We start from the raw sequence: 26,860 nt of genomic DNA, 5'->3' as shown, positions 1-26,860 counted from the left end.
ATAGCTTGATTTGCTTCAGAAAGCACAACAAAATTTTCTAGCTAAAACAGTATGGTGCTACATAATCCGTCATAAACTTATTATCATGTCATTTTCGACGAATCATGTTTTTCAAAATTTATGCAAAACATTCTAGAGATGTTTAGGCTGTTGCATGCATAATGAATATATGGTGATACCAAAATCAGGTCTAGAGATGATTATATATACAGAATCTGCCCAAAATTTGTATTCAAACTAGGTTTATTCAAGCACAAATTTTCATTCGTCTCAATAACACTCACTCCTGAACAACCATCACCTCCGGTCCCTCTCATCATCTCCCTCACCCTAGCTACATCGTCCCACATCCCTTTAACGGCGTAAAGATTTGACATCAGCACGAAGAACCCGCCACTTTTACTGTCCAAGAGAAACAACTTTTTGGCTATGTACTCCCCAAGCTTGACCTCTTGGTGGATGCAACAAGCATTCAGCAAGGCTCCCCACACTGCGAAGTCAGGCTCCATCTCCATATCTCTGATGAAAACCAATGCCTCCTGGAAGAAGCCCACACGGCCAAAGAGACCAACCATGCAAGCGCAGTGTTGCAAGCGTGGCGCTATATTGAACTCTTCCCTCATGATTTGGAAGTATTTTCTTCCCTCCTCAACAAAACCTCCATGAGTACAAGCAGCTAAAACTCCCAAAAATGTGATATTATCGGGCTTTATCCCCTGCTCTTGCATTTTCAAGAAGCAAGCAAGAGCTCTATGTTCTGACCCGTAGTGGCTATAACCCAAGAGGATTGAGTTCCACGATGCCAAACATGGCTCTTGGATGCTCTTAAACACCCTTTCAGCAAGCTCTATTCTTCCACACTTGGTGTACATGTCTATAAGAGCGGTTCCAACAAAATCTTCCACTTCAAGATTGTTTCGGAGGACATAGTTATGAAGTTTCTCCCCAAATCGCAAGTACCCAATTTGGCCACACCCAGATAGTAAGCTAGAAATAGTGATGCTATCTGGACTGTATCCGGACATTTTCATTTGGATAAACAAGTCCAGGGCATCACTTGACCTTCCCACTTGTACACATCCCGATATCAAAGAATTCCAAGTAAGCAACGATTTTGCTTGCATCTCAAGGAATAAAGAAAAAGCGGCTTCTATCTTGTCAAACCTCGAGTACATGCTTATCAAACCATTTGCAACCAAAGAATCAGCCGTCAGCCCAATCTTTATTCCATAACCATGGAAAGCAAGTCCAAGGCCAATTTCAACAGGGACTTTTATCCCATGAAGGATGCAAACCATAGAAACTGCGTCTAGTTTCATGTCTAACCGCTGCAAGTGAGCAAAGCATTCCAGTACCTGAGCTATGTTATCTTTCTCAGCATAGCTTGAAATAATTGCAGTCAGGGAAACCAAGTTCTTCTGAGGCAATGACTTGTAAAGCAGTTTTCCGGATTCTGTGTTCCCTCGTGTTGCATATTCGCAAATTAGCGAAGTAATCACGGAAGCATCATTTGCATGACCAGTTTTAAGGGCATGACAATGGGTAGACTCTGGATTTGCATTTGCTGACAGGAGGCTTACCATGGTCACCAGATTGGCCGGAACATTTTCCTCCTGCATTCGTTTAAAGACAAGCATTGCCTCATGAAAGAAACCATTTTGTCCATAAGCGCCAATCATAGTATTCCAAGAAACTACACTCTTGTCAACTATCTCTTCAAACAAGAGCTCCGCCGCCTCCAAATCTGCAGATTTAGCGTACATCGAGGTAAGCACATTCTTCACGTTAGAATCCAAATCCAGGCCCGCCTTAATTCCAAACCCATGAACACATTTCCCAATAAAAACTAACTCTTGCCTACCACAAGACGGAACCAAACTAACCAAAGTCGTCGGACAAGGACAAAGCCCCTCTCTACACATTCGAACAAAGCATCTCAACGCTTCAAAATCATACCCATTTCGTGAAAACCCACAAATCAACGCATTCCATGAGACAACATCTCTGTCAGGCATATCATCAAACACCTTCTGGGCATCCTTTACACAACCCAATTTCATATACAAATCAAGAAGAGCAGTGCTCACATATACATATCGATCGACACCAGATTTCAGCAAGTGGGTATGAATCTGATTTGCTTCTAGTTTTGAGCTCGCTGAATTAAAACCTGAGGAGGAGGAAGAAGTGCAGGATTTAATGAGCAGAGAGAAAGTGAGATCATTGGGCTTCAAATTGTACTCAAACAACTGGCGAAAAAGAAGCAGTGCCTGTTTAGGATTTTTGCTTTCGCTGTGAGATTTTAGGAGATAGTGGAAATAGGGAAGGTTGGGCTTCGCAGAGAGGCCGATAGAACAGGCCAAGTTCATACTCAAGTTTGACGCCAAAGTTTTTAGAGTGTGCAGCTCTGTTTTTCGGGTTTTTGTGGTGGAGGGCAGAGCCGAAAACTGCACCGCACAGTGTGCAGCTGCTTTATAATTGAGTGATAAAAAGGCAAGGAGATGGCGTTGTACCGCATTTTTGCTCACCACCATAAACTATGGTGTATGCTCACCATACACCTAATCAATTGACACATATCATTTCACTTAATCTTGGTTAATTTTTTTCAAAATTGAAAAACTAACATTTAATGTGAAAGTTAACTAGAGTTAAGTGAAATGACACGTGTCAATTGATTAGGTGTATGGTGAGCATACACCATAGTTTATGGTGGTGAGCAAAAATGCACTCACATATCTTAACGTGGATTTTATTCTCATCGATTTTTCTCTCTCCTAACAACTAGATATTTAATCCACTGACACCATCGTTCTATTAAAAAAAGGACAATTTTTTTTATCAAAATAAAATGACAAGCTTAACATTTCAAGTGAATCTAGTTCATTAGTAAAAAGCTAATACCGTAGTTTGAAAACTCTCTGCTCTCCTTCACCCAATTTCGAATCTCCCTTCTCGTAGTATGAATATAACTAATTATAATATCGTTTAGGAGGAATAAACTAGTTTAAATGTCCCAAGTTCAAATGTTCCATTTCTGGACGAGCTAACTAGAACCGACGATCTATCAACATAATTGTTTGAACTACGAGCTGGGGTTTATAACTCAATTGGCTAAGAACGTTTATACATCATTTTAACAATCTTTTTCGAGTTCAGTTTCTCCCCCACACAGCAAAGTCGTCCCCACTGCTGGCAACATGGAAGTTTGAGTTTGTGGGATCAAGGTCTCCGAGGTCCAACCTTGGCCCAATCTTCATTACCATCTTGTCGTCGATGTTTGTTGGCCATATATAGGTCACCCTCGGCAGCTAAGATAGTCACACTGCTCTTGGAATTGATCCCATTCCTTGCCCTAATTGCTGTCAAATTGCGTATAGGGTCCTTCGGCCACCCCCACTCAAAGAAGTGATCATAGAACTGCAACACCGAAAACAAAGTAGTTTAGAAGTCGAAATATGTATGCGAATGTTCTCTTACCAGATTTATATTACTATGCAAAGAATTAATGTTATTAAACTGTGAATCTGTCTCACATAATCAAGAAAAAATAAGATTAATATTGATCCAAGTTGACTTATTGGTAATGTAATTATAAACTACTTGCGCTAGCCATTAGAAAGCATGACAAAAGAACATTTCCCAATTCAATAAGACGACACATGTTTTATGTTACTTGATGAGTATTTATGTTGTCAAACTGTGAATTTGAATCACAAATTTATGAAGAAGTCAATATAAATGGTGATCCGAATTTTATTCTGCAACATAAACTAGTGTGGTTAGATAGTTGACAAAAGAACATTTTCCAGTAAATCGATGTTTAGTACTTACTATGCTTGGGGTGCCAGGATGGGTGAGAGTGTAAGCATATCCAAGCAGGACTTTATCAGATGGGAAAGGCAATAGTTTTGAGACCAAGTGTCATGATTGTCGATAAATGTCACAGCACTTTCTGGCTTGATGCCGATCAACCCTGGTGGTTTGCCATTTGAATCCTTTAGCCTCCATAGCTCACCCTCTACAGCAACATCCATAAAATATTTGGTTGTCATATCAAACGTCGTGACAACACCCCCACTACCTGAATCCAACTAACTATTTCATTCCTAATTTCCTATGTGCATCTTGGTTCTGATCTAGTTTGCCGTCCTGCCCCTTCGAAATGTTCCAACGCCAGTACTCGGCAACTGCGAATGCCGGCAAAGTTCTGTCCATGTAGAGATTGGTTAAGCTAGAGCCGTACCCAATCGCATAATCAAACCTCCATCCATCAAACCCTATTTCAGTTTTCAACCAAATCATCCAATCAGACAACTCGCTTTGAAGCTAGGGTTTGTGTGGTCCATGTCAGCTGTGAACGGGAAGTTGTCTACTGTGTCCGGGTTGCCAGTGCCAAAAGGGTGGTCATTGTCATCCCGGCAAATCAAGGAGGCATCGAAGTCAAGACGTCCATCCGGCTTTCCACCTTCGAATATTCTCCATAGTCCGTTCTCATCTTGTTTGACAGCTGCTCTGTGGTTTATCACAATGTCTGCTATGGCTTTGATTCCCTTCTCATGCATGGCAGTAAATAGGGACTTCAATTCATCCTTATTTCCATAGCTCGATGCATCGAGATAGTATAGCCTTCCGGGTAGAATCCTGAAATGTTTGAGTAATAGTAACGAATTATTATCTTGCCAGAATGTGCAATCCAGATTCAGTCTAGCGAGAGAACATTATTGATTACTTGGGATTATTAAACAAATAAGTGCGATTATACAGAGATAGTGATAGGCTAGTAGCTAGTAAATACCCTCGGTTCCATTAGCGTGAGGAGGAGGAAGCCAGACATGGGTGATGCCAGAGTCAGCAAGTTCAAGAATGGAGGTCTTGAGTGAGTTGTACCACCCTCCTTTTTTACTTGAATGCCAATTGAACCCCTGTATCATATTCAAAGACCTCTAAATTCAAAATACGCATTCATAACAGGCTAAAAGTAATCTGTAAAAGAGAAGTGCATATGGCGTAGTTACCTAAAACAACACAGCGGGGGTTCCAAAGGAGGGCAAGAGAGAAATGCAGAGGCAAAAGCAGAAGGAAATGATGAAGTTCATGGTGCCTTTAGTTATCTCGTGGAGTTGACTTTCCCAAAAGTCGCACATTTTATAATTAAACAGCCAAGACTAGTGGAGATTGAAACTCCAGAGAGTCAACCAGTTTGAACAACAAGATATACAGAAGAAAATTCAAAGTATCATGATGTGTGTGTTAGGCTAGAAAAGGGCTGACTCGTCCAAATGCGATCAGTTTTTCGAAAGGTTAGGCAACATTCATGAAATCAATTCACAATCATATACTCTCAACATCCTTGAACCAAGACCTTTTTTTCTTCTTGGACAAGCGCATGTTGGTCTATGTGAGAGATAGAGTGAAGGCGATCAATGACCGATTACACCCAAGATTTAGCCTCATCGGGTTCTGCCCCAGCCAACATCATAACAATGAATTGTTTCACTTACTGATTTTGGTTGAAAACTGCTACTCTCTTTCTTTTTCATTGTCAGAGTGTCAGTTGTGAGGCAATTTCGGCACACCCCAGTTTATTTCTGCCAGTTATATTGGATACATAAAAGGAACACCAAATGACAGAAATAAACATGGATATGTACAAGGTGAAAAGGGTGCACGGAGGTCATTTCCCTTTCAGTTTATCATTGATTTGCCTGATTTTCCCTGTTTTGCAGCCAAATCAAACCCATGAAGCCACCCAACTCCCAAATATCCAAAGACTACAGATAGCAATTTGCAAGAAAACACAAGAAAAATAACAAATATTATTTAAAAAAACCTCAGAGTCATATTTTAATCTGCAGCTTATTGCATTAAGTACGAAATGATTCACATACCAAAGAGTACAAGCTTTCATCTAATTGACTTCTAGTTTCTCTTTAGTGGAAAGCTAAAATTCCCATCAGTTTCAAAGTTTCCTAGTATTTGAGAAATTCATTTGAAGCAATCAAAAGATAATTAGGCCTAAAATCTGAAATCTCACATCTTGGAAGGCTTGGGGAAAATGTCAGGTGTGAATTTTGTGGCCGCACTCAAGCTACCCTTGATCTTCATTGCCCCCCTCATGAAAGCGATTTGCGGGTTCATCTTCCCTAGCGCCACCTTCACGAAATCATCATCCTTGAACGAAAAAGTTGCATCTGGCTTCCCTCCTTCATATGCCCCTGTAATTTCAGCTCAGATTTTCAGGAAAAGCTCTCATCTTTCATACATTAAACAGAATTATTAAGGGCCCGTTTGGAATTGCTTCTCTACACCACTTCCGCTCATAAGCACTTCTGCTAGATGAACTTTTAAAAATTGAAGTGCTTTCTGGAAAATCACTTAAAAGTGCTTCCCAGAAGGGCTTCTTCAAAAAGCACTTACATATGAGCCAAATACATTTCTTTATTTTTTCGGCCAAAGGCAATCAAAAGCACTTTCTTCTAGGTGCTTCTTCGGACAGTCCCTTTCATATATGCCAAAATCGCTTTTAAATTTTTCTGCCAAACGCAATAAAAAAAAAAAAACTTTTGACCATCACAAAACGCTTTTAACCACAAACAATCTCAACAGGCCCTAAATTGATTAATTAATTAGGATTAAGAGCGAACCAAAATCAGAAACCCCAACCTTTCTTGACCTCGCCTTTCTTAAGATCAACAATAAAAATCACCTCATTGAATCCAATTTTCTGCGATTTCAACTCAGGAAGTCAAGGAAAAATTGGGAATTTATCAGATTTAGAGAATTTGAGGAAGGTCGGCGAGTGGTGGAGCCTACCTTGGGTGCGATGTTGATCTGATAGACGAGTCCGATTTTCTTGGTAATTTCTTTGCCGGCGTCGGTTTTCAGGTGCTCTTTCATCAGCTCCAGCAAGCTCTCCGACTTCAGCTCTGCACCGCTCGCCATTGCTTCTCTCTCTTCAACTCTGCAAGTATCGAGATGAAATGGGTCTCGCAACTACGTCGTTTTTATCGTTCAATTTCTGAGAGACTGGTGAGTTTGGTTGGAGAATTGTCGTATAAGATCACGCGCGAACTAACCGATCTTGAAGAGATCAGATGACGGACAAGGCACGCATTCCCATAACTTTATTTTCTGCTTGTTTTTATCTTTCGATTGGGCTGGCATCATAAATTTGAATTTTTCTGGGACCTTGCTTCGAAATCAATAACTCTATTTTAGATTTATAGCTCTATAAAACATTTGTTGTAAATAAACGGTGTTATGTCATAGTTATATGTCATCTCCAATAGAATGAATTAAATATAATTCTATAAAAAAAACTTATTGGTTTTAGGTTTATATTATAAATTAGTTAATTTAATTAAATTACCGTTTAATGTTTTTAAATTTAGCCGTGAGGCCTGGAACATGTGAATTAATTATTACAATTGAGAAGTTGAGGCCACTTCCAACCGAGTCGGCTAAAGGGTTAGAGGCCAAAACATAGCCCGTTGTGACACAAAACCCATCTCTAAAACTATCTCAAACCCTTGGATTAAAACTTAAAATTTTTAGCCCAAAAAATTTAGGTTTTAACCCATAAACAGTTTTTTTGCTCAAATCCTTATAGGTTAAAATTTTAGCCCCAGATCATTAAATAATGAATTTAGACCAATTTTTTCTTAAAGTAACTTTATTAAAAGAAAAAAAAATTATGTAGACTATCCTAATTTAATTTTATGAACATTTTAACATAAAAATATTTAGATTATGACAAATATTGAAAAATCACTAACCGACACCATGAAACTCGTGAAACACTATGAAAGAATATGAAACACATAAAAGAATTTTTTTTTAATTACTTTAGCCGTTGGATTTAAATTTGGACCCTTATATTTTGTTTTTACCGTTGGATTTCATCAAATTAGATCTTAACCATTGGATTCAATGAATTTATAATTATAAATATAAAAATATATATACATATATGGTGGACCAGCCCCACTAACCCAGGGGGAATTGACACACCCCGACCCAAAAAGCCTACTTGGACTTCGAAATCGAGTTGCCTTGGCCGACACCTGAAGGGTGACGAAATTATAAAGTGTAGTGTAGTGGAAAAAGAATGTTAATAAATTTAAACCTAAAAGTGCCTAAACAAATAAAGTGTTCGGGTCAGCGGGATTGCACACATTTCACACGTGATGGTAGAGCATAAGAACAGTATAATAATTAGGGTGAATGTTATATATTGTAACATCCCACATCAACCAACAGAGAGGGTGATGTACCTTATATGTACATGCTCACCTCTATATAGCATGAGGTTTTTTAAAAACTCACTGGTTTCAGATTCCATCGGAACTCTGAAATTAAGCGAGTTCGAGCGAAAGTAATCCTAGGATGGGTGACCTACTGGGAAGTTCTCATCTGAGCTCCCAGAAACGAAACCGTGTGGGCATGGTTGGGGCCCAAAGCGAACAATATTGTACTACGGCTGAGCTGGTCTGGGAGGTGACAGAATGGTACTATAGCCACTATGGCATTTGGTGCGAGTGTGCCGACGAGGACGTCGGGCCCTAAGGGGGTGGATTGTAACATCTTAAATCGACCAACAAAGATAAGGTGATGTGTCTTATATGTACATGCCTACCTCCATATAGCATGAGGTCTTTTGAGAACTCACTAGTTTCGGATTCCATTGGAACTCCGAAGTTAAGCGAGTTCAGGCGAGAGCAATCCTAGGATGTGTAACCCACTGGGAAGTTTCCGTTTGAATTCTCAAAAACAAAACCTTGAGAGCGTGGTCGGGGCCCAAAACGGACAATATCGTGCTACGGCGGAGCCGGTCTGGGATGTGACAAGAATCTTGGACTAAATTTGGCCCGTAAATGAGTTTTGAGTTTTAACTCATATTTGCCCCAAGGTTGGAATAAGTTTAGAACCTAAAATTTGAGTTTTACTCTAAGGGTTGGAGTAGGTCTAAGACCATCTCCAACCCTGGCCTAAAATCTAAAAATATTCAGCCCAAAAACAGTTTTTCTACTCCAACCCTTATAACCTAAAATTTTAGCCCGGGATTATTAAAGAATGAACTTAGGCTAATTTTTTTCTTAAACTAACTTTTTTTTTTTAAATTATGTAGACTATCGTAATTTAATTTTATGAACATTTTAATTTAAAAATATTTAAAATCCAATAAATATTGAAAAATCACTAAATCGACACATGAAACTCACCAAACTTTCAACTTTCACCAATCGTTCAACTTTCACCAAACTTTCAACTTTCACCAATCTTTCAACTTTCATCAATCATCCTCTATATAAACACATGTTAAATATCAATTGATCACACAATCTTACAACCTTCAATCATCCTCTATATTCACCAATCTTTCAACTTTGAAAGTGTTTTTGTTTCCTAAAAATCCTCAATATCTCATCAATGGGTGATAAAAGAAGGAGTAGCAAGGCAATGCAGATGGCACAATACCAAACAAGCCTTGACATTGAGGATACATAAATGATCGACACAGAAGCTGAACTTGCAAACTCACTTATGCAATATGAGCACCATGCCGAATCTAACTATCGTGGTTATGTCACGGGGCGTTCATTTGTGCAACGTGATAGAGAAGAATGTCATGACCGAATGATGAAAGATTATTTCATGAAGCGTCCGAGATTTCCTGCTCATGATTTTCGGAGGCGGTTTCGGATGAGGAAAGAGCATTTTGATAGCACCTTGAACGCAGTTGTCAATCATGACCACTACTAGAAATCCATGTCAAACATAAAACAATATCTTTGTCAAAGGTCTAATTACGACCTCTAACATGCTATTTTGCCATCTTGAAAATTTTGAAAATGAGAAGAAATGCTAGAAAGAAAATTTGGAAGAATTGTAGGAAAAAAGTGAGTTTTGTATGGATGTTTGAACAAATACATATATATTTATACAGTTTTTGGGTGAATTTTGAGTTAAATTATTTTTTTAAATTATTTTAGCCGTTGGATTTAAATTTGGACCATTAGATCTTTTTTTTTACCGTTAGATTTGATTATATTCGATCTAAGCTATTGGATTCAATAAATATATAAATATAAAACTAAAAAAAAATTGAACGTGAACCATTGGATTAACCAACGGTCCAATTAAATCCAGTCGTTCGATTAAAAAAAGTAGTCGTTGGGCTACCAACACACACTGATAGCCAGGGGACATGCCCACGTGGCTGGGGTCCGCCTCGGCTTCCGTCTGGCTTGTTGGGCGCTTGGCTGTGGCATCTGGGCTTCACAACCCGTGTTTCACTTGCACCCGGTGGGGCCCACTCTAATTTGCAGTATTTGGCCCTGGGATGAGTTTTAGGTTTTAGGTTTTGTTTAGGCCATGGGTTGGGTTGAATTTTTTTTTTTGGGGGGGGGGGGGATGAGAATTATAGGTTTTAGCCCAGGGTTTGAGTGGGTCTAATGAAGGGTTGGGCTAAAAAAATTTAGGACCCACCTGACCAAAATATAGCCAAATGGCCACATGGCTGGGCAAACATAGCCAGCCAGCTAGCCCTGAAAGTTGGGCCTAGTTGTGCTGCTAGCTGGCGTCATGTAACCTCTTCATTTTTTTTAAAGACGAAATTTAAAAAAGAATATTAAAAAATTCTAATTTTTCCTATAAATACCTAAGCTATTTCTACACTATTTTCACATCGTTTTCACCTTTCCATACTATCTTATCTTATTTTTATGTATAAGTTGTTAACATGTAAGTAAAATTAAATATTTAATAACATAAAACTTAAAACAACATTTAGGACAAGTGGGCCTGAAAAGATGTCTGGACACCATATTTTATTATGATGGTTTAATTCAATTAACCGATAAAATTAAAGAATAAACTTAAATTAATAAATTATTGAGGGGCTAAAAAATAGCCCCCTTCGGTTGAAGATTGTATATAGATATGGTCCGGTACTGTTTACTAAAAAATAATTTATTGCAGGGTTATAATCTAGACGGAGGTTAAACGTAGCCATTTTGGTTGGAGATGACATGAGCCTCAAAAAAAGGCTTAGAGGGGCTACATTTGACTACCCTGATATCTTTGCTTAAAAAATAGTCTGATAAACTTTATAGAATTACAGTCTAGACATCGGATAGAAATAAAAAATTTATATAGATCAGACTATTTTTTTACTTGTACTCAAAAGCCAATTCAAGAAAAACATAACCGGGCCAAAAAGTTGCCGTTAGGAAGGCAAATCCGATCTGGTTGGTGATGTCGTGTCACCTTTTCAATGGGTAGAATAATTCAGAATTCAGATATGGCAATTGAGAGCATATCAACCGCCAAGAACTTATCTCCCCCAAAACCCCACTCTTCAATTTTACCGTTTGTTCTAATGCAAAGGCAGACCATTCTATACGGCAGCAAGGCCACAGCCTCTTTCAACTTTGCCACAAATCCAAACACAAAACATGGTTCAACAAGTCCCTTCCAAGTTAAATTTTGTCTCGTGAAAGCAAATTTTCCATCAAACATCATAAAAGGATTGGAAGCTTCGGGATACCGCCACGCATTCGGTCACGTAGAGGTCCGAGTGGCGTCTGGAAACCTAGGAGAATTGGCCGAGGAAGACGACGACGATGTGTGTCCCGTTGAATGTGTTAGAGAGTTTAGTACCGACGCGGAGTTCAGCAAAATTCTGGAAACGGCCAAAGAAACTGGTGCTTTGGTTGTCGTAGATTTTTATCGGATTTCGTGTGGGAGCTGCAAGTACATAGAGCAAGGGTTTTCGAAGCTGTGTAAGGGAGCTGGTGATGGAGAAGCTGCTGTTATCTTCTTGAAGCATAATGTGAGTCTTATTGTTAGGATAATACTGTTTGGGTTAAAATTTGGAGAAATCTTTGCCCGAACAAATACATTCCTCATTCCTTATAGGATCATTTCACCGTGCAAACGTCATTGTGATTTCAACTTTGCTTTATTAGCTCAATATGTAATTCTGGTAAAGGATTTTTACTAATTACTGCAGGTAATTGATGAGTACGACGAACAATCCGAGGTTGCTGATCGACTTAGAATTAAGGTAACTTTCTCTCGATTGATTGATTTCAAAGGAAACATTGCACACTAGTCTTATGTTAGTTTGATTGAGTGCTCACAAACTTGTTATACGCATTTATGTTAAGCTGAATCATGGCACTTGAATTGCAACATGCTCATCGAGTTAACTACTAGGGAAATATACAAAAATAGAAATGTTTACAAACTTTTAATAAAAATTTGAACTGAATTGGCACTAATTAAACAGATCTATCAACATATATAGATTCACTGATACATTTGCAAAAGAACAGAGAAGAAGATGAAAAACTAGAGAGATAATGAAGAATGGTAGAGAGAGAATAAATTGCTATGAGCATTACAATATTTATGCAAAAGTTGCTACACAATCTCCTTAACAAAAAATCTAACTGACTTATCTCAAGCTAACCGTCATAACAACTCACTAACCAATCTAACAACTCTCTCCTTAATCTGGTTACAAATGTCATTCTTACAACCATTGATATTGTCACTCTTATACAATCGGCATACACTAAATTTTTATTTATATAAGGCTTATTATCAATCTATTATCCTCTTAGCTTTATTTTTTTATGAAACGATATGCAGACGGTGCCGCTCTTCCACTTCTATAAAGACGGGATCCTCTTGGAAGCATTTCCAACTAGAGACAAAGAGAGGATCACTGCAGCCATTAGTAAATACACGAGTCCAGCATCTCAAGATACTCGAGCTAGTTAATTAATAAGGCTTTTATCTGTAAATAATGTAAAAGCATTCACTCCACATATACTTGTGATATATTGAACGCTCCAATCATTTCACAATTTTCTTGATTTTCAAACTACAGATGTTGGCTTCATTTGGAAGAGATTCATCACAAGCATGAAACCAAAATTTGGGTGGTAATTTGACAGTCTATGTTTTCGTTTTGCAAGTCCATTCTGCATGGTGTGAGGACATGATTTTTTTTTTTTAATGTATTATACCTTTTTTCTAGAAAAATTGTTTGAATTTATTGTTTACAAACTCGTCACCTCCATCCATTGGAAAGATTCAAGTCAATCTTGTATATTCATAGACATACTTGAACCCTTCAACAAATTATATTGGAGCAGGACTTGAACCCTTCAACAAATTATATTGGAGCAGTATCCAGACATCACTTTGAGTTTGAATTATTTCTAAAGGTTGTACAAAGATGCAAGATATGGAAAACATAATTTTGTGAATAGATTGAGAGTAGTCACATTATGAGCCGTAATTGCAATTATATATATACTCATTACATTGGCTACTCACTATGCAATTCATTACTTAGCATACTGTTAAACAACTAACGACTCTGTTAAATAGCTAATAACTATGTTTCAACAACTAACCCTAACAATGCTAAGATTGCTAACAGTTGCTAGCAGTTTCATCAATTTCTTAATTTTTATAATTAATTTAATTATCACTAAAGGACTATTTTCACTTACGCCGAAGGCCAAAATAAGCGTGAAACGTCATTGTCCACCCTATCGTCTTCATTGCTTTCAGATTTCGTTTCAATCACTGGCCATGGTGGAAGAGAGGAAGAGAAGGTGATGATGTGAAGAGAAGCGCTCGGATATCTAAAGAAAAAAAACAGTGCTGGATCAATTCAAATACTGAATAAGCTTTGTATTAATAATGTGATAAAAGCTCACCCAAAGGGAGAGGGTGAAAAGGTAGAAAGGAACAAAAAATGTGTGGTTACCAACATGAGAAGAGGATGAGTTTTGAGTCCTTGGTGTATGCTGTGGTTAGAATGATCAGAATATTATTAATTACTATTATTTTTTTCTGTTGGATAAGAGAAGCAACTATACAAAATAAGTAGCAGCAAACTGCAGCAACCAAGAACCAAAGTACATCAACAGTAAACACAGCAAGAAAAAAGAAAAGAAAAGAAAAGAACAATCCCAAGAGAAGGCAGTGAAAAAGCACACTAACCACCAAAGGAGACATTTCATTCCCGTGTAATAGAGTCGCTAGCAACAGAATGAGCGATTAAGGGAACTCAAACTTTATATTTCTTAAATTGGTAACCTTGACTTTTTTCTAAATAAAACGACCCAATAGCAATCCCTCCTCCTATAGTGTACGTGTTGCATGTGATGTGTATATATATATAGGGGTGTGCTATATCTACACATCATTTTTTACTTCTTACACATTCCTTGGTAATTTATGTTCTTTGATATCCTTCATTTCATTTAATCCGAAAGCCAAAAATTAAAAAGGTGTGTCAAACTCAAAAGTAAAAATAGATTTGTGGATATCACACCTCTATATATATCCTATATATATTGAGCTCAACCAAATTATGTCACATTCACTCTTGATTAGCAAATTACATATGATTGCAGAATGGATGTGATTCATCTCTCCCTTATTTTTGTTGTTGGATGTGAGTTTAGGGTTCAGTGTTTCTGTTATTCCAACTAAGCATTTGTTAATTAGTAGTGTTGTAACTCAGAGAACCTACGAAGCTATTTTCGGATAAAGTTAGAACATGCGAGAGTATTTAGTACACTTGTTGAATAACAAAGATTGATAATAATATAAGAATCAGAAGCCCGTTTCTTAAAGAACGAACTCGTCAATGGTATCCATACTCATGTCAACAACAACCTAATACACAACATAGTGACCTGTTATCAATACAGGATATGTCATTTGTTAAATGACTGATGTCTTGCATAGAAAATCTCTATGGCTCTATTCGCGATATTCCTATCTATTATTTTGAAGATTACTTATAATTTTTCCAGTTTACTGGATGAAATTTCAATGAATTAGATTCACAAGAACCATAAGACGCTTTTTCAATACAAAGTGAAGCACTTCAGTTTCTGATCACTCCCATAAAAAAGAGAAAATAGAGTAAAAAAATTGAAATGTGCCTTAGAGCATCTCAAAAGTGATATCAAATCTAAAATGATAAATTTACGTTTGAAATGGTCTACGTAGCAATTTGACACCCTATAAATTGTGACTGCACTCTAAATATAATATATTATTTTATTAATTTTAAAAGAAAAACATGACCAACATAAAAAAATATTAAAACAATATTTGAAAACAAATCTTATGGGATGCCAATTTTGACATTGCCCTTAGTGCCTCAAATCCATGAGGATTTGACTACTTAAAGGTTTTCTCCTTCAATTCTTGCAATTTTGTGTCCGCATACAATTTAACTTAACGGTTGGAGATGTTCACAAAGAAACATAAAATAAGAGGATGAGTTAAATTGGGGAGGGTTATGAGAAATCAACTACATCGGCAGATTGTTTCCAAAATTTGGCTGGGAGTCCATGCAGAGGCACAGGGAAGGGGCTATATTGAATCTCACTTTGGGATCCCACTACTTCCCACTTCAACTTGGTGACCAAATGGTGCATCATAACCAGCATTTCCAGCTTTGCAAGCTCGTTTCCGGGGCAGGCATGCACTCCACTTCCAAATGGCATAAATGTATTTGGCTTTGGTGCAACCTAATTAAGCATCAAACACAGTTTAATTAAAACATCAAAATGCATTAGTTGTTAATAATTATAGTACGTTATATCTTATCCTACTTTACATCAACGTACAATAATATATATTTGTTTTTTAAGTGGTTCAGATTCATCTGTTAAACTTTTTATATATAATTTATTGACGCAAATCTCACAGTTAAATTTTACAATAACTCATAAATTCTAAAATTCTTGAGATCTTATAAGTTTAGATATAGAGGGATGGAATGAGCAAGAACAGAAAAAAAGGAACAGTAGTCCCCGTACCTCGAATCTAGAAAGATCGAATTTCTGAGGGTCGGCAAAATATTCAGGATTATGATGAATGTTCCTGAACAAAGGCATCACTTTCCAACCTTTTGGAATCAAGTACCCTGTGACATATTCCACCGTCAATCATGCATACATCTCTAGGTTTATTTTTTATTATAACAACTACATCTCATTTTCTAGTTAGACAACTTAATGCACATATGCTAGAAACGAGAAAATGTTTGACCAAACAAGTAGAAAGTGTGTATGTAGTCATCAATAATTAAATTTTTGTTTTTGTTTCTGTTCTACTAAGGGTGGTGCTATACGCATACATATTTTATCTATCACACAATCCTTTTAATTTTCGACCATCGAATCGAATAAATTGAAGAAGATTGATGGATTAACAAAGATATGTGAGAGGTAAAAAAAAATATGTTAATAGCACTATCCTTCACTAACTTTCGTTCATGACCAATTATTTCGTCTTGGATATATATCTCATAGGAGCAATTTCATTAAAAATTTGGGGACACGATGTTACAATTATGTATGACAAAATGTCTCTTGTGAATGTCATTAAAAAATTAGAGACATGATGGTCACATAGTATAGAATTAATAGACATAATGAATTAAATGTTAATCAATGGAAAAAAATAACCAAAAAATGTGCATAAGTTGATAAGAAGAAAAGAGTGCGAGAATCATAAGAAAAATTTAAATGCCACCTCATATGTGTAACTTATAGAAAATTGTTTATTAATTTATAGTCTTGTAAATACCTTTGTATTCCACATCAACGACAGCCTCTCTAAAGGCAAAAGATATAATAGTTGCCATTCTCAAACTTTCTAAAATAACCTGAGAAAGAAAGAAGACACGTAATTCCCTACAGTTAGCAACAAATTAAGTAAAAATATAATTCCATTTCTTGTATGATTGCATCGTATGAGACAGTGCATGCATATATCTCATACCTTGTGACTAACTGGCATGTTTCTAGTCTGTGCCCAGCTCAATGGTTGCTGGCCTTCTTCATTTGCTTCACGAATTATCTTCTGCTCAGCCTGCAAATTAGGCAAGTATACTTAAATATAAACAAAATTGTCATATCATTTTACAGATAAAGAGACAACAAATGGTGTGAAAGTGAGTTGTTCTAGAAAGAACCACGATGATATGTCATAGCTGTATTTTGGTGTCCATATATATACATAGTTGTAAGCTTATCGTACTTGATTTTTAACTGTTGATGAAGTGTGAGTTTTACAGTAATTAAAAGATTAAACATTGCTTATATGCATGGGTAGTTGTGGAACTTCACAATGATAAAAACAATGAGAAATTGCTCGCATGCGTGAACGAATATATCATTTGTTGAAGTGTCTTTATATAGTACCTTTACAGCCTCTAGAACTTTAGGGTCATCGTGGAGGTACTTGACAATCCAGGTCATTACACTAGCTGTGGTGTCTTGAGCAGCAAAAAGCACACCCAAAATGTTGTCAGCAATTTGGTCATCGGTTAAGACTTCAACCTTTTCATCTTTTGAGTTCAACATGCAACCCAATAGATCTTTTTCGAGTAATCTCTTCTCCTTCCTCTCACATATAATGTCACCCAAAATCATTCTTAGCCTCTTCCTTGCCTACAAATAATCGAAACAATTAGTTTATCAAAAACATTTTTAGATTTCATCAATAATTACATGAAAATTTGACCCCCAAAAAAAAAAGTACATGAATGAAAAAAAATACCAATAAAGCCTTTTTGTATGGTGTGCCGGGAATGTTTGTGGGGAATGAATTGTAGCCTTTGTCCACAATGGTGTAATTCTTTTTGAGCTCTTCTTTGTAATGTGCCTCCAAATTGCCAAAAATTGCAAGTATACCAACCTCGAAAGATAACTACGATGACACAATAAATAAAATAAAATAAAAGTCAGTCAAATAAAAACCATACGAGAAAAGACAAGAAACTTTATCATATGAAATATGAACAGTACTTTTTAGATAACCCATTTGTTTTAACAAAAAGGGCAAAGTCAAAGATCTTTTTATTTAATTGTATATTCTCACGATTACAGAGGTTCGTATGAGACTATTGAAGAATAACTAATATTTCGTAATTCTTTCATACTATTGCTTAAAACAAAATTAATGATTTTAGGGTAGGAAAATCTCACCATCTTCATTTGATGGAAGGTGTCGATGACTTGGCCAGTGGCCCAGGAATCTGTGGCAGAAACAGCTAAGCCTTCAATATGAGGCACCAAATTTCGAATAATGTCAAGTGAGAGAGATCCTTGAACTAATTTCCTCATCCGCATATGGTAATCTCCTTGGTGAAAAAACAGCGCTGACGGACCAATCAAACTCTCTTTGCTTTTGGGATACGTGGGCTTGAACAAGTGAGCTCGAGTCACCAATACAAACTTTGCGGCCTCGGGGCTTGCCAGCATGACACTTGGACATCCCAGGATATGCGTTTTAAAAATCTCTCCGTACCTGAACAAAGTATAGAGCGTAGAAATGTTCAAAGTTCAGGAAAAAAAAAAAAAAAAAAAAAAACAGCCTGATCGACGAGGAAATGGGGGGGCGCAATTTGACCTACGTACCTTTTCTGTTTGGAAGAAAAGAAAGTGTTTGGGTTTTGAGAATAGAGCTGAAGGGTCTCTCCTATATAAGGCCAACCTAATGAACCTGGAGGGAGCTGAGCCCTTTTCTGGGGTACTTGTCCTCCTCTCTTGTCCCTTTTCATGAAAATTACAAATGACAGAAGAGTGAAGAGAAAGATCAAAACGTAGGTCAAAATTGCATCCATCGATCTCTAAACGCTAAACCATAAACCCGATGGCTTTCTCTCAATCTCTTTCTTAGTGAGAATGCTAATTTAGTTGGTGAGGTTTTGTAGTAAAAAAGACGAGTTGTATGCTATGCTAATTTTGAGCCACTGGTAGAGAGGAAGAAGAAGCAGTTTATATAGAGGTAAAAGGTTGCAGGGTTGCAGAAGAGAGTAGAGACAGACAAAATGTAGGGACAAGTGTCGATTGGAGATTTGGTTGCCAGGTGTATTTGGTAAATAAGGTACACAAATTTCCAAGGATTCAAAGTCTCTACATTTAGAACTTGTGCATTTACTTGCATTTCAAAAAATCTAAACCAACCAAACAATCTGATGGCTTAAAGTAAGCCACGTCAAATCCGCTTTTCTTTCATCTCCCTTTCTGTTTTCTTCTCTGTTAACAGGTCTTGATCAATCATCTAGTCCCTCATCTTGTGTTCCATGAGTAACACGATTTTGACTTATTTTTTTTCATCTGATTGTGTTATTTCTCTTTAATACAATACACGTTCCAACCTTAAGGATACACTAAAAAGGACGAGAAATCTTGTGGAATTTTGCTCTCAACATCTTGCATCTTGAGAGAAAGTATGAAAGCTAAAAATAGTCAAGCTCACTTGTTAATATTCTCTTTGCTTTTGTTTTGTAATATAATTTTCCAATTTGTAATTCACAAAGCTATTATCGTCAATTTTGAGAATATTACAAATTTACCCTCTAGGCTGACGTGGTTACTTTGACCTGATGGATCATTCAAGTGGTTTAGATTTTTTAAAATGTAATTTAATACATTCTCTAAATGAAGAGACTCGGGATCCGATTTCTAACCATAGCAACAAGAAATTCATTACTTGTATTCACAATTTTCACCTTGCATGGTAAATTGTTTCGTTGTTCAAACCATTTTTCACCCTTCTACGTTAAATTTTTTTACCCCCATACGAATCCCCTTGGATTTTCTTGGACATGCTTAATCCAGAAAGTAAAAACACTAGCGTTGTAATTACTTTTGGAATTTAAAAATTAGCCTTGTAATATGTTGTTACAAGAAATCTAGGAGGCTCAGTCCAATCTAATCGATATAAATTTTGATTTATTTTTGGGGTTAAACCGAAGTTGAACAAGAGTTTAACAAGTGCCCAACTTTCATTCTAACCCGACAATAAACCCGATTATAAACTTGAATTTAAGCTAGAGTATATGACATTGTACAAGAGATTTCTAAAATTGAGGAAAATAAGCAATACCAACTAAATTGCAAACTTCGTATTATATATAGTCAATTGTTAGTCAAAGCAATGTGCTCTCTTGCACTTAAGTTCGAATTCCTCTAATAATTCAGACAAATTTAGTATAGAATATCACTTGTATCGTTTGGCATGTGAGTATACTGAAAATTGCACCATTTGGCATGTGAGGATATTGAAAATGTATATCAACTCAAAACAACAATGTTTTACATTCCCCCATTCATATTTAGAATTTCAACAATAATCTTAAATGATTAGCAAATAATAGAACTACAAAATACAATGTATTTGAAATAAGTAAATATATTTAATGTAATATTTTGAATTTGAAAAAATTAGGTTGAATCATCAATTAAGATCTTCCATTTTTTTTATTTCTTTCAACACACCATTGTTAACATGATAGTCAAGCACTTTAACCATATTTAGACACTTAAGTGCATTCCTTATCTACTTGAAATACAAAGGGATGCATGCGACCTCAGTCTATATTAACCGCATTGCTGTCTCCTAATCCTAAATTAAAAAGGTAATAAAGTTACAAATATGGTAATAAAAATACTTGGCCAATTAGTACTGTTGATTTACCATCAAAGTTAATTAAAATTTGAACGGTAAGAAATGTGCTCCGTCTAAAATATAAGTGACATGCATGCATGCTTAACTTGGTCTTAACTATTTAGGTTTCTTGACATTACTAGAAAAGGAGGCAATCCAAGACAAATTAAACCGATCTTGTTGTCTTTTGATTGCGATTTTCAACAGGGTATTCGAAAATCTTCTAGCTATGTGCTTAACAGTATGAGTATCTATGCAAGGGCGAAGCTACAGAGGCGCAAGGAGGGGTGTCCGCCCCTCCCCTCGTCGGAAATCTAGCCTTGGAGGGATGGTTTCGCCCCTCTGGTCCCGCCGGAAATGATGAAATGCTGTATGTTTCTGGGTTTTCCTTGCTGCTGTGCGCAGGGTTCTAATTTTTTTTTTAAAAACCAGGCCAGAAAGCGAAGGCGTTTTGGTCCTGCTTGAAAAAAATTAAAAAATCCTTCCTTTAGTGGGACGACGTTGTTCTGTTATTGAGTTAAAGAAAAAATAATTATTTAAACGGGGACCAGTCATCACTGTATCCCCTCTTCTCCTTTTTAATTTGGGCCCGCCACATTTCGGTTTTAACTCCACCATATTCTATTTTGCTGACTTTTTGTTTGTATTATCTTTTTTTTTAACATTTTAATTTCCTCATCATTTTCTCTATTCCACCATCTTCCTCTTTCTCAATTGTATTCCATATAAAAATATTTACCTAAAACTCCCAAATAGCAGGTCTTAGGTTCGATTATCGTCAAAAACGAATCTAAACCATTTTATTATGGCTAGCCCAATGTGAAGTTTAGCTAATTTCCCCTTAAGATAAATAATATTGTTTGTTAATAAATAAAAAACTCCCAAATAACGTGTAAACATTTTGTTATCCTTTTAAAAAAAAAATATAAGTATGGTTCAATGTTTATTTATAGATTATAGTACATTTATTAAGTGCAATATATACTTATTTATATGATACATAACAAAATTTACGTAAATCCGCTTTAGCCTAGACTAGCTTCCAGCCCGCCGCCCTGCTAGTGTTTAGTGTCTTTTAAAACCTTGGTTTGTATTGATAAATTATGAACGGCGTTAATATTGTCTACTCCGATTTGGTTGTCTACATTTTTGAGATATTTTACCCTTTTAAGTTTCGCCCCTTCCCCTGACGATTTCTGGCTTCGCCACTGTATCTATGGATGATTTTAATTAGCTTGGAGACAAGGTAATCTAACCACTCCACCGTCCTCTTTAATTAGGACAAGGATTGTCTGCCCTCTACTTCCGGTGCCCTCCCCGTGTCCTCCTATTTTGTGTGGTCACGGTAAAGTCATGTCAACATTTTATATTGTTTTTTTATAGATATAATAAGACAAAAATGAATAGTAATATAAAATATTGACGTGGTTTAACCATGACCACACAAACAGGAGAGCACGGGGAGGGCACCGGAAGTGGAGGGCAAACAACCTGTAATTACTCCCTGTAGGAGACCACTAGCATTTTCCATGGACTTTGACAGTGACTGGAATGTTAATACAGTAGTCCCTAGTAATATTGCTTCATGATGACAGATCGTGTTTCAAATTTTTTTTACAGATAAATCACCCTTTGAAACGTGCATAAAAAAAATTGTGTTTATAATTAATAATTTATGTATATGTGTTAAACTTTAATGTACATATATTGAATAGAAATTGTGTTATACATAAGGAATTGAGGAATGTATTATTAGAGTACGAAATATATAACAGTCCCTAGTTACATTACCTGATTCATAATCATTTTCAAACTTACAGGGTTAATTAGAATATGCCTAGAAGATTTGTTTCTTGACTTTGTGTTAATTGGTTTTAATTTTTTGGTATTGAACTTGTAAATGATTTATTAATGTGTTGGTTAGGCGGCTATATTAGTTACAATTAAGTATTTTCATTTTATTTTTCTTCGTGAGGTTACAGCATGAATTTGAAAACCAAATGACATGCAACATTAGCTAGCTAGCTGGGAATAATGTATTTTGGTCGCAGATGATGTTTTATTGCAGTGACAGAAAATAATTATGCCTATACATTTTAATGCGAGTTTGATCTTCATTGTAACAACTTAATTTATCAACGCTATCATTTGTGTGTGTATATACTCACACACATATATATATTGGTCAAACCGTCAAAATACAAACAGAAAGTGATGAACTTTTTTTTTTTTTTTTTTTGAGTGGGACTTTTTTTTTTTTTTTTTTTGGTGAAATGAGTGGGACGTTAATTAAACCTAGAGAGTCGGAAATGGGGAGGGAATAATCCAAGAATCTTGATGGGGCAGATGAATGGCCATAGTGGCATCCAGTTCATCGTTTCTAAAATTCTCATATCTCTCACCTTCCAAATCTGATCATCCTCGTGGTCCTCATTGATTCTCCTGGGGCTCACTGGAGACGCATTTTGTTTGTATTTTGTAGGTAACACATTCATATTGATGAAATTAGGGTTCCATCATAAAATCAATTAGTATAAGCCATTAACAAGGTTTGTCCCTCACTGATGTGGGACAAATTATTCCTCACATTTGAACTCTCAACAAGCTCCCGCACGTGTGACCGAGTGAACAACAAGTGGATGACGCGTGAGATGTGTGGCCCTTGGGCTTTCACACGGGGACAACCTGCTCTTATACCATGATGAAATTAGGGTTCCATCATAAAATCAATTGGCAATATGAGAGTAGCCCAATACATTATAAATCACTAACAAGGCTTGTCCCTCACTGATGTGGGACAAATTGTTCCTCACATCTCTCAACACATATATAGTACTAATTTATGGGTGGAGAAATTAGGCTCACATCCTTCTTTTTACTAATCCATTGATTAAAATCCTATTCATTTTCAATTTTTGATCAAGATCCTTGGATATTAATAATATCATTAATTATTTGAATAATAAAATATTTTTATTTTTAAATATACTCCTTTAGTGTTAAAAATGTTACAATTAATATATTTATATTTATGGCTAAATTTTTTATCATATATTTTTATTTTTAGTTTGTGCCTATTTTTAATTTGTACCAATTTTTTTTCATTTTTAATTTGTACCCATATATTAGTTTCTTTTTGTGCCCATATTTTTTAAAGTTTTATTTGTGTTTGTACCCATGTATGTACCGTCACGTGACATTGTATATTTAATCAATGATAGAAAAATTACATATGGTATATTTATGTTTTATGCCTAAACTTTGTATCGTATATTTATATTTTTAGTTTGCACCCACTTTTTATGACATCCCACATCGCTCAGGGGAGTGAATCATGTAAGCCTTATATGTATATTCTAATCTCTACCTAGCACGAGGCTTTTTGGGAGCTCACAGGTTTCGGATTCCATAGGAACTCCGAAGTTAAGCGAGAATGGGCCAGAGCATTCCCAGGATGGGTGACCCATTGGGAAGTTCTGCTCGCGTGAGTTCCCAGAAACAAAACCGTGAAGGTGTGGTCGGGGCCCAAAGCGGACAATATCGTGCTACGGCGAAGGCGGGACCCGGGATGTGGTGGGGGCTCGGGCTGGGATGTAACACTTTTAATTTGCAACATTTTTTTTAAATTTGTATTATTTTCATTTTAGTTTTATTTTGTACCCATGTATTAATTTCTTTTAGCGCCTATATTTTTTAAAAATTCATTTGTACTCATAATTTTTTAATCTTTTATCTGTACCCTAATTTATTTATAATGTACCCATTCTTCTTTATTAACGTACCACTTTGATCAAACTTTGAATATCATTAAGGTTTTAGTCAAAGAATGTTAAAGATTAGAGACCGCATCCAAAATATCTCTTTATGAATTATAATATGAACGGTCAAAAAATTTATATACAACTGAAGATATATAGTATTGGTTATACGCATTTGCTTTTCCTATCATAGACGGACTAATTACTTACATTATGTGAGTCCTGACTATTACAATCAGAATGCACACTGGAAGGTTACTCGGCTCGGAGATTACAAGGAGATCATATTAGGGTACGTACATAACTTTGTTTTATGTTAGGTAGACTAAATTTGAAAACCAATAAGAAATAAGCACGTTAATCAACACTTAAGTAATAATTCATTCATCAACTTGCATGTTATTTAGTTTACAGATTCAGTCTCTTTAGCATCACCCTTTTTATTTCAAAATGCATGTTTCTGAAATTTTAAATTTACAAATGGATAATGCTAGAGAAACCAAATTTACAAATCAAATGATGTGTCACCAATGGAAAATAAGCACGTTAATCAACACTTAAGTAATAATCTATTTATCAACATCCACATCATTTGATTTAGAAATTTGATTTTCTTAATATTACTTATTACAGATTTGGTGAGTTTGAATTCAATCGTTACCCCATTCACTTATACCCACTGTTCTAAAACCCCCGCCTAGGCGTTAAGCGGCTGACCACCGCTCCAATTAATGCCTAGGCGTTTGAAAATTAAGAAAGGGTGCCTAGACCTGCTGCGGCACCCGCTTAGGTTGCGACTCACTTAGACAGAAAATGGATAACTTTCATTTTGTATTTTATTTTTTTCAATAAATTGTAAGAGACTTGCTTAATAGTTAAATGAACACACATTATATGCTTGTTCCCCACATTTTCATTATGTTTCAATACTTTATAATATATATGTCATTTTATTTTGTAGTTTATGATGAAATTATATATATCTTAAGTATAAACAAACACTTATTTACACGAAATATAATAGATTTACTGAAATCTGTCTAGTCCGCCTAGACTCCGCCTAGCCACCTAGACGCTAAGCCCCAACCCGTCGCCCGACTAATGCCTAACATCTTTTAGAACATTGCTTATATCAAATTAATTTACTTAGAACCTAGGGAAAAGAATATTCATAAATTTTCTTTGGGAGTGTGCATGTGGAATTCTGAAGGAAATAAGGTGGATTTCCCAGTGAATCTCATCGACATAATAATTATATATGCTGCAATGTACAACTACGAAGTACGAGAAAATATGGAAAAATAGTCTTTAGACCTATTAAAATTTGGCACGACAAAGGACAGGACATGTGTAGGGCATATGTGACTGCAAGTTTTCAATCATTTTTAAAGGATACACGAAAGATAGCCTCTCCAAATGGGAACGAAGAAAGCTCGACTTTCATTTCCTTTCGGTAGTATATGTGACTAGTGTCGAAACTTCATATGTTAACATGTGAAATCAAACAATGAACAGCTTTCTGAAAAGAAAAAAAAAAAGAAAAAAACCAAACCATGGTGCCATCTATCACCTTTGTTCTTTTAAATATACAATGTAGTTCAAGTATTATAAAATGGAAAAGATTTTCATTTTCTAATATAACTAAACTCTTATGTTAAATTAGACTTTAATTCTGGTGTTCACTTAGGTATAATAGTACTGGTAAAGTACGCAATAATCGTGTGTTTTGTGGGTTGTGTGCATGCCTCCAAATCACTTAACAAAACATTAAGCAATTAGAATAATACTTGCATTCCCTCACGAAGGGAATGCACATATTTGATTATTTTCTAATAACATATTCTTATCATATAAATTTTATAGCTGAAATAGTTCAATTTTTAATCTTCATTTGAGATTATCTGTACAAAAATTCATCTAAATTGGAGATTGTTTAGTCATCCAAATGCATTAAATAAATTAACGGTTCATTATAAATATGTTTCTTGATTCTCATACTATCTATTGGTTTTATACATTTAGATGCATAAATGATCTCAAATTCGAATGAATTTTTGTAAGAATAATCTTCAAATGAAGATTAAGAAATTGATTTGTTCCCAATCATGAAATTTATATGATGAAGATACATTATTTGTAAATTGTAAAATATGTGCATTCCTCTTATAGAGGTGAGTGATGCAAGTAATATTCCTTAATTCATATTCTAATTAATTAGGAAAGTTCCATGAACACAACCTGAATTCTTATTAGTGGTGTGCATAAATACGTACCACGCAAAGAAATTCCACCAAGACTGACGTTTAGTGTGAATCTACCACTATTTTCAGGTTTTATAAGAAAGGGTAATGATAGGAAGATCAAATTTTTAAACTAAATTTGTAAATAAAATGATGCAATGGTTGATGATTGGATTATTACTTTAAGTTTTTATTAACGTATTCATATTTGTGACACATCATTTAATTTATAAATTTGGTCTTCCTAACATTATTCTATAAGAAATTAGGAAAACTAACGAAAAGTCCAAAAAAAAACTTCTCTTTTAATGAAAAGCCATTTTTTAAAGGTATAATGAATAGTACCAAAGAAAA

At 35.7% G+C, this 26,860-nt stretch overlaps 4 protein-coding genes across 6 annotated transcripts; 1 reads left to right on the top strand and 3 right to left on the bottom strand.

The window, feature by feature from the left end:
- Positions 1-173: 173 nt before the first annotated feature.
- Positions 174-2,511, bottom strand: LOC108169625 (pentatricopeptide repeat-containing protein At2g04860). Its single transcript, XM_017323239.3, has one exon. It carries the CDS (start codon positions 2,367-2,369, stop codon positions 201-203), a length of 2,169 nt encoding a protein of 722 aa, XP_017178728.3. The 5' UTR covers positions 2,370-2,511; the 3' UTR covers positions 174-200.
- Positions 2,512-3,076: 565 nt separating this feature from the next.
- On the bottom strand, positions 3,077-7,199 carry LOC103455970 (sterol carrier protein 2). Of its 3 annotated transcripts, XM_070814760.1 has the most exons (6): positions 6,817-7,179; positions 6,667-6,727; positions 6,038-6,218; positions 4,799-4,925; positions 3,835-4,644; positions 3,077-3,420 (listed from the first exon to the last, which is right to left on the bottom strand). In XM_070814760.1, the coding sequence occupies exons 1-5, from the start codon at positions 6,943-6,945 to the stop codon at positions 4,594-4,596; spliced, it is 549 nt and encodes a 182-aa protein (XP_070670861.1). In that variant the 5' UTR covers positions 6,946-7,179; the 3' UTR covers positions 3,077-3,420; positions 3,835-4,593. The 3 variants fall into 3 exon arrangements, with proteins under 3 accessions (XP_070670861.1, XP_070670860.1, XP_008393809.2); XM_070814759.1 differs by lacking the exon at positions 4,799-4,925 and having other exon boundaries at positions 6,817-7,199; XM_008395587.4 differs by lacking the exons at positions 3,077-3,420; positions 3,835-4,644; positions 4,799-4,925 and having other exon boundaries at positions 5,844-6,218; positions 6,817-7,199.
- A 3,941-nt stretch (positions 7,200-11,140) lies between these two features.
- LOC103415441 (thioredoxin-like 4, chloroplastic) lies at positions 11,141-12,960 on the top strand. The gene is made up of 3 exons (XM_008353775.4): positions 11,141-11,836; positions 12,017-12,070; positions 12,661-12,960. The coding sequence occupies exons 1-3, from the start codon at positions 11,279-11,281 to the stop codon at positions 12,790-12,792; spliced, it is 744 nt and encodes a 247-aa protein (XP_008351997.2). The 5' UTR covers positions 11,141-11,278; the 3' UTR covers positions 12,793-12,960.
- Positions 12,961-15,081: 2,121 nt separating this feature from the next.
- LOC103455974 (abscisic acid 8'-hydroxylase CYP707A1-like) lies at positions 15,082-18,876 on the bottom strand. The gene is made up of 8 exons (XM_008395589.4): positions 18,474-18,876; positions 18,042-18,363; positions 17,614-17,763; positions 17,256-17,504; positions 16,834-16,923; positions 16,639-16,717; positions 15,867-15,973; positions 15,082-15,575 (listed from the first exon to the last, which is right to left on the bottom strand). Exons 1-8 carry the CDS (start codon positions 18,677-18,679, stop codon positions 15,342-15,344), a joined length of 1,437 nt encoding a protein of 478 aa, XP_008393811.2. The 5' UTR covers positions 18,680-18,876; the 3' UTR covers positions 15,082-15,341.
- Between the last annotated feature and the right edge of the window lie 7,984 nt (positions 18,877-26,860).

The sequence above is a fragment of the Malus domestica genome, chromosome 15 (genome assembly GCF_042453785.1).
Source record: "Malus domestica chromosome 15, GDT2T_hap1".
In the NCBI taxonomy this organism is placed as follows: domain Eukaryota; kingdom Viridiplantae; phylum Streptophyta; class Magnoliopsida; order Rosales; family Rosaceae; genus Malus; species Malus domestica.
Note: the sequence above shows the minus strand (reverse complement) of the source record. Positions and strands in the feature narration are given on the sequence as shown.